Below are 7,704 nucleotides of genomic sequence, written 5' to 3' on the forward strand. Positions count from 1 at the left end.
TTCCCATCAATGTATAGCTATTGGAGGTTTAGCCCATAAATTAAACTAGGTGCACCATCACATTCCTTTATGTAAAGGTCAATACATTTGCAATGATATGGTTTTACTGTCTGTCTGCCTTTTAACCATGACTGCTACATACATACAACAATAATAATTGATATTGTTAAAGTTTGCTATAATAGCTGCTTTGGGGGAATAGTTTTAAAAAAAAAATCAGTGTTCTCGAAAGTATATCTGTGAATCACACTATGTATACCTAATTTACTTGTATCCTCTATCCCTAACCAGAGAAAGAACAATCATAAATCTTACCACAAAACGTTTTTGCTTAATATTAACTCTGCCAATGATCGGTCAAGCCAGTGAGGATATAATCTACTCTGGACTGTGGACTAGGCCTATGGTCTGAGATAAAGATTGATAGACAGGCATTAGCTAATGAATACTAAGAATCAACATGATAGCCCCCCTCACTGTTAAATGTTAAATCTGTTTCGAGCAGATGTGCAGACAGAGAGTTTGCTTTTCCACTAGTTCAACACTGACGTGAACTCAAACTATAGTGAACACTGACTGATTGAGGGAGCTCACTTGTGAACACGGTGCTGAATATCTGAGCCCAGGCATTCACTCTTACTCCGCCCACTGTGAGGTTCGTGCAGCACGAAAAAGACGTTTCCTTCTCCGAATAGCAAAAGGTAAGAAAATGAATATGCAGAAACATATATTCAGCTTTAATCTTTGAGTAGGCTGTATTTATGTTTAGCGTTTATTTACGTTTGTAAATGCTATTATGTGACGGTTGTTGTGCCCGCCCATGCAGAGTTTTAGTAAACAACACGTCTTTAGTGAGACTCGAGTTTAGTTGTTAACACGTTTAGTTGGGTAACGCAGTGGTAGCATTTAAACCTTTGTTAAAACAAGTAGCTACATATTTACCAGTGTTGAACTTTGATAATGGTTAATAATTAAACGTGTGGCACAGATCCACACGTAGAAAAAGATCCCCACGTCTCCAAGTAAACTAACGGGCGGAAGAGTATCCCAAATATAATTTAAATTACATTTTCAGAAAGAAATAGCCTTCTCTATACCAGTGGTAGAAAGTAAATTTCATTTACTTAAGTACTTTTTGGCACCACATTTTTACTCCACTTCCTTTATTTTAACTCTCAGTTACTTTGTACATAAACACATGATAGGCTGATATTATATAATGCAGTCCTGTAGAACTAATCTGACAATATTTCAAGTATTATAACATTTACAAACTACAAACAGCTTTTGTATAAAAACAGGATAATATAACAACAATAATAAATCTCAGACAACTTTTATTTTTGATAATTGAAGAACATAATACAATACTTCTGTACTCTATATTATTCTGAAATGGGTCTTTGTGCAGACTGAGTAGGTATAAGTACACCTTTGAAGTCAGGACTTCCCGTTGTGTTTAGCTTCGTACTTTTTTGTGAACAGATCAAATATTTATCAGAGCAATCTGGTTCATCCTTTACAGAGCTGAAGTATGACTCGTCGAGTGGCAGTGATTGGAGGAGGGAGTTCAGGTCTGGCCTGTATCAAGAGCTGTCTGGGTGAGGGTCTGGAGCCTGTCTGCTATGAAAGCAGCGATGACATTGGTGGTCTGTGGAGGTTTAAGGTTAGTCACAGTATCATATAAAGCATTTTCCTTTAATTCCCCAGTTTATTAAGTCAAATAGGATGAGAACTACTTGGTGTTTTATATTGCAGGAGAATCCAGAGCCAGACAGGGCCAGCATCTACCACTCTGTCATCATCAACACCTCCAAGGAGATGATGTGTTTCAGTGACTTCCCCATCCCTGCGAACTTCCCCAACTACATGCACAACTCCCTCATCATGGACTACTTTCGGATGTATGCTGACCACTTCCAGCTCACCAAGCACATACGTTTCAATGTGAGGATGCTGCACTGACATGCTTATATTGTATAATTCAAGATTTCAGCATCTTATCTGTGTCTGCCTCTCTGTTTTTAGACCAAAGTATTGCAGGTGAGGCAGAGATCTGATTTCTCTCATTCAGGCCAGTGGGATGTTGAGACGGAGAACAAGGATGGCAAAACGGAGAAACACATTTTTGATGCTGTGATGATCTGTATTGGACATCACTGCCACCCAAACTTGCCGCTACATGACTTCCCAGGTACCATTTACAGGCTATAAATCTGATTTAGTTTACTCAGGGACAAGTGGTGCTGATCGTGTTCCGGCTGTATAAAAAGGACGTGTGATTTCACAATGAACCTTTGACACAGTCTGAACAAGCCTGTAATGGCAACCCTGTTCAACCCTGTGTGGTTATGTAATCACTGTATCAACAGAAACCAGCACCACCCAAATATAATAGGGTTATCAGTATATTAGTCCCAACCTTGGCCTAAATTATATCCCTAGAGAAAAGCTTTAATATATAGTTAATAAACAGATAAAGTCCTCTTGTATCAAAAGTAGAGAGGCACTTTGTCAAGCAGATATAACCCTTTCTTTTTTCTCTCTTACAGGAATTGACACTTTCAAGGGAACTTATTTCCACAGCAGAGACTACAAGACCCCTGAGGAGTGGAGGAATAAAAAGGCTGTAGTTATTGGAATAGGAAACTCTGGAGGAGACATCGCCGTGGAACTGAGCAGAGTCACCAAGCAGGTGTAGATGAGATTGTTACATAGAAACACTTTATTGTAGTATCTTTTATGTCAGACGAGATAGCATTTTAATCACCAACTTCATTGATAAGATCAAGGGATAGTATGTTATCATGCAAGGTAATGTGTGTGTGATTTCATGTGGAGATCAAGTGGACATCACATTGATTCGTTTAAAGTTGACTTGATTTTTCCTAGACTTGACATCTCTATAAAGACTTAAAGAGCCTGTGACACCATCCCAACAACTGTTGTGCAATGAAATATTGGTCTACTAGTAATCTCGAACCGTCAGTTTAAAAAAGAAAAAGCGATACCGTTCCGTTAAATATCAATAATTTCGAACATCGCGGGGAAATTCCTTCACTCATTTTGAAGTTTTGGGGGAAGCCGGAAGTGACGTCAATGCGGGAACGCTTCGAGAGCCAAACACGGACAAAGTGTGTTGTTATGTGTAGAAATTGTGAATTACTGAGATTAGGCACGTTAATAACGTTTTAATGAAGTTGACTACAGTATATTCATATTTGTCAGTGCTTTCATGTCAATTCGGCGACATAAACATAAATGATCGTGGTGAAGATGATGATTACATTAGGATTAAAAATCGGGAGTGAGAGCTGCTGAATTTCCTCCCGTCGGATGTGATATAAAAACAAATCGATTATTTTTGTGGTTGTAAACTCAAGTGGATGAAACTACATTTATTAGTGCTTTCATGTCAATTCGGCGAACATATGATACATTAAATGATCGTTTGTTTGAGCCGGTCTGCATTTTCTGATGAGAAAACAAACCGATGCTTTTTGTAGTTGTAGTACACCAACAACATGGATTAAACGTGTGTTTTTTTACCACAATGTTGGGGAAATTAATGGATAAAATGCACGGATTATTATTATTATTCCCACTCCGATCGGGACACTAGGTCCACCGTTTCCCCGCAGCGAGGCTCCCCCCGTTGACAATTTACGTGGGCTGGGTGCAGTGGCGGACTGGCCATCGGGACGAATCCCGATGGGCCGGTACCGAAGTGGGCCGGTCGGATAAGTCACCAGCACATCCCCCATAGGCGGCGCGTGAGGCTCAGGTTTGAGAAGGCTAAATAACTTCTTTTACCTGACGCTGCCCGCCTCCGGCGTCTATAGAAAATAGATCAACTCAGTGTGCGGAGTTTAAATCTCTCAAGTCATATTACAGGATAAAGGAAATACAGTTTAAACTGCCGTATGCAGAGAAGACGCCGACGTGTCGCACTTATCATTCATATTACATCATCAATCAGTCGATCATCGATCATATAATATCATAATATATCATATATTTCCTTATCTGAGTCAGCTTCTCCAGCCTCATCTGGCCGTGCAACACTCACAGTGTCACAGACTGTATGCAGAAGTATTATTTAACACATTATGTTGACGAAACACTCGAGACAAATGTAATTAAAGTCAGATCCACGCGTGTCTTAGACGTGAACGCGCTCTCAGCTGGAGAGAGAAACCCTGGCTTGATTTACCGAGTTGATAACCAGCGTCGTCGGACCGCTTAGCGAGATCTCGTTTGTTAGTTTGTTGTTTTTAGTTTGTTTGTTACTCAAACATATCCAGGGTCTGTTGAACTGGCTTCGTAGTACAGGGCACAGGTGGCGAGCAGCGCTAAGGTCAAAGACACAGACATTATACATTATATTTGTATTTTACCAGGATGCAGTGACACAAATATTTACATATTTACATTTACTACAGCACCTGCCGCCCCTGACATCCCCACTCCCCCCGTTGACAATTTACTAGTGGTACCGAAGTGGGCCGGTCGAGAGTCCCGGGATGATTTGTAGTCCCATTCCACCACTGGCTACATGACCATATGATCGCCCATATTGACGCACCTCATTCCTAAACTTAGAAGATACAACATAAACCGATCCTTCAGCCTCATATGAGCTCTCAGACACGTTCAACATTAACCTGTCATCGCTGTCTGAGCTTGCTGCTGTGTGCGCCGTCGTGCGTTTACATCTGACTGTATATATACAAAGGTTTACATGCAGATGCTGGGATCCTGGACGGTGCAGCTGGAGCGCTGTGCCCGCAATGACGTCACCCATCATTTGGCGGGACTTGAAGAATCCCCGAGAAGATCCAGAAAATTGTCAACATTGAAGGCAGATTAATGGTTATCAAAGTACAAATATCCAAAATCAGTTCAGTAACGGTTTTCAAGGGGACAATATGTACTCAAATTGATGGGTTTGGATGATGGGGGAAAACCGTGTCACAGGCTCTTTAAAGTCAAGTCACAAGACATGACAGAGGTTGTTGCTTTTGTCAGAAACTGTAAGACAAACTTGTTATCTTTTGAATATCTTTAATAAAATAATGTTCACAACAATCATTAACAGCTTTGCAGCAAAGCAGTCAGACGATCAAACAATGTGTATAAAAAAGTCCACAGTTCAACCATAAACCAAACCATTTGGAAGTTAAATTAAAGATTAATGTGAGTTTTTAGTGTTTTTCTTGCGTATACAACTACATTTAATTATGTTGAACCAGGTTGTCGTTCTGCAACATATTTTGGGTTGTGTTAGTGGTAAAATGCACAGAGTTAAGTGAAATAATGTAAAACTAAATGTATTTAAAAAAAACCTGCTACATTACAATATTAATAGATTCAGTATCGAAATGTTGCTGTAAAGAATTCTATCATGACTCCAAAAATACTGACTGCTATGTTCTCTCTTTCCAGCTTTACCTCAGCACTCGAAGAGGAGCCTGGATTCTGAACCGAGTCGGGGACAATGGGTTTCCCCTTGATTTGCATTTCAAAAGAGTGCGAGATTTTGTGCAGCTCATCCTTCCCTTTGGTGTTTTTTGTGGTCTAGCAGAGAGACAGCTCAACCAAAGATTTGATCATGCTCTGTACAATCTTAAGCCAAAGCACAGGTAATGTATTTGCATCTGTTTTTCTACCGTTTTAACATAGCTTGACATGCTTACAAATCCTAGGTGCACCTTCATACCTTTGGTCTTATTTTCATTAGTGTTTGCAGTATGCTCACCAGCGTAAATATAAATCTCAGGTTGTTCAGCCAACATCCCACAGTGAATGATGAGCTTCCCAACCGCATCCTTTCTGGAACAGTTCAGGTGAAACCCAACATCCACAGACTTCAGGGGTCCAGTGTGGAGTTTGATGATGGAAGTGTTGTGGAAGATGTCGACCTGGTGGTAAGTGTTTCCGGTATACACACACTGACAGACTCACACAGGTTCACAATCTACAGTCACAGTCTATTCTGTCCTGTCTGAGATGAGTCCCCGGTCTTGCAGGTGTTTGCCACAGGTTACAGGTTTTCCTTTCCATTCCTGGCCTCCCATGTGACCTCAGTTTCTGGGAACAAAGCATCTCTGTACAAGTATGTGTTTCCTCCTGAGTTGGAACGCCCCACTCTGGCTATCATTGGTCTAGTGCAGCCACTGGGAGCCATTATGCCCATATCTGAGATGCAGGCCAGATGGGCCACGCGTGTCTTTAAAGGTAATACCGGCGCAAACCATTTATCATACCTCAGTAAGTCCTGTTACCGAAGTAATTTGTGTCACAATCTGTCCTTTCAAACAGGCTGCATCAAGCTTCCCCCCGTGGCTTCCATGCTGAAAGATGTCCAGTGCAAGCAGGAAACAATGGCTAAAAGGTAGAATTGTGAATTGTTTTACTTGACAATTAAATGTTTTTATTCCTTAAGACACCAAATCTTGTTGTCCACACTGTGTTTAGTTCAAGTCTGTTTTTCAGATATGTCCCCAGTCAGAGACACACTATCCAGGTCGACTATCTCAACTACATGGATGAGATCGCAGGACTGTTGGGGGTTCGACCCAACATCCCCAGGCTGCTGCTGACTGATCCCAGGCTGGGATTGAAGGTGCTGTTTGGACCCGGTACTCCGTACCAGTATCGTCTCAAAGGGCCAGGGAAATGGGCTGGAGCCCGTCAGGCCATCTTCACTCAGTGGGAGAGGGTGGCTCAACCCATGCAGACCAGGCCCTGTGATGATCCCAAAACCAAGAGATCCTACATGTGGCCTCTGATTCTGTCTGCTGCTGTGGTGGGCTGGGCTGCCTACGTCAACAGGAACAACCTTCCAACTGCTCTGTTGGACAAGATAATAGTTTACCTGCCTGCACAGTGATGAGGAAATACTTGATCCATCTCAGCCTTTTTACAAACCTTTAAGATGTTCATGATTGTCGTCATTAAGTGTACAGTTCTTTGGGCAAAGTGTATCTAATATTTTATTAATTGTTAATTTGCACTAAATGTATATGAAAAAAATGTAGATAAAAACAAAAAAAGGGCTGAGTGAGAATAATTCATCACGTTTTTCGGCATGTCTGAGATTAGTGCTGCGTACCGGTACGATAAAAATTTCGGTTCAAGTCCGGTTAAAACCGGAACGTCGGGAACCGGTACTTGGACTAGCACTTACGTATATTCTGGTGTCTGTGGTTATTTAAACATTCCCTGATAAACGTTATTCAGTGTCAATAAATGAGTGCTAATCCCAGTGTGCTCAAGTGTACAACATCACATGTCATTTCACCTTCGATTCACGGTTTGAAAATGTAGCATTTCGCCACATGCTAATGTTAACCGGAAGTGAAGAATTTTCAGAATAAAAGTATTAAGTTAAGTGTGAACTTCTTGTTTTTTCAGAATAAAACTGATTTAAATTAGATAGTGTATTTAATTCAAAATTACGCCATATCAACATTGATTTTAATTTCTGTATGTACATCACTATGTATGTAGTATGTACTGTATAATGTACACATGTAGAGTTGTAGAAAAGACATGGTGTACAGACAGTACAGTACACTGACTGTACAGTCAGTCACTACAGTGTAGCCTATACTGTATAGTAGGTGTGTAACAGTGTAATGCGTATAGTCTACTCTACACTCCACCTTTCAGCAAAGTTTTAGGGATTTAGGCTCAGTCAGC

The 7,704-nt window shown here is 40.8% G+C and overlaps 1 protein-coding gene across 2 annotated transcripts; it reads left to right on the plus strand.

Moving 5' to 3' along the window:
• Positions 1-465: 465 nt before the first annotated feature.
• Positions 466-7,272, plus strand: LOC117446007 (flavin-containing monooxygenase 5-like). Of its 2 annotated transcripts, none has more exons than XM_034082019.2 (10): positions 466-701; positions 1,526-1,666; positions 1,759-1,947; positions 2,029-2,194; positions 2,553-2,695; positions 5,446-5,642; positions 5,741-5,927; positions 6,030-6,237; positions 6,322-6,394; positions 6,496-7,272. In XM_034082019.2, exons 2-10 carry the CDS (start codon positions 1,535-1,537, stop codon positions 6,890-6,892), a joined length of 1,692 nt encoding a protein of 563 aa, XP_033937910.1. In that variant the 5' UTR covers positions 466-701; positions 1,526-1,534; the 3' UTR covers positions 6,893-7,272. The 2 variants fall into 2 exon arrangements, with proteins under 2 accessions (XP_033937910.1, XP_033937911.1); XM_034082020.2 differs by having other exon boundaries at positions 470-701; positions 5,780-5,927.
• Positions 7,273-7,704: the final 432 nt, after the last annotated feature.

Source organism: Pseudochaenichthys georgianus, chromosome 4, assembly GCF_902827115.2.
Source record: "Pseudochaenichthys georgianus chromosome 4, fPseGeo1.2, whole genome shotgun sequence".
NCBI lineage: Eukaryota > Metazoa > Chordata > Actinopteri > Perciformes > Channichthyidae > Pseudochaenichthys > Pseudochaenichthys georgianus.

Bases quoted from the DNA above. Each gene is read 5' to 3' on its own strand.
- LOC117446007 (XM_034082019.2), top strand. From the start codon at position 1,535: ATGACTCGTCGAGTGGCAGTGATTGGAGGAGGGAGTTCAGGTCTGGCC. The intron at 1,948-2,028 runs GTGAGGATGCTG...CTCTGTTTTTAG, and splicing joins CCAAGCACATACGTTTCAAT to ACCAAAGTATTGCAGGTGAG. The intron at 2,195-2,552 runs GTACCATTTACA...TCTCTCTTACAG, and splicing joins GCCGCTACATGACTTCCCAG to GAATTGACACTTTCAAGGGA.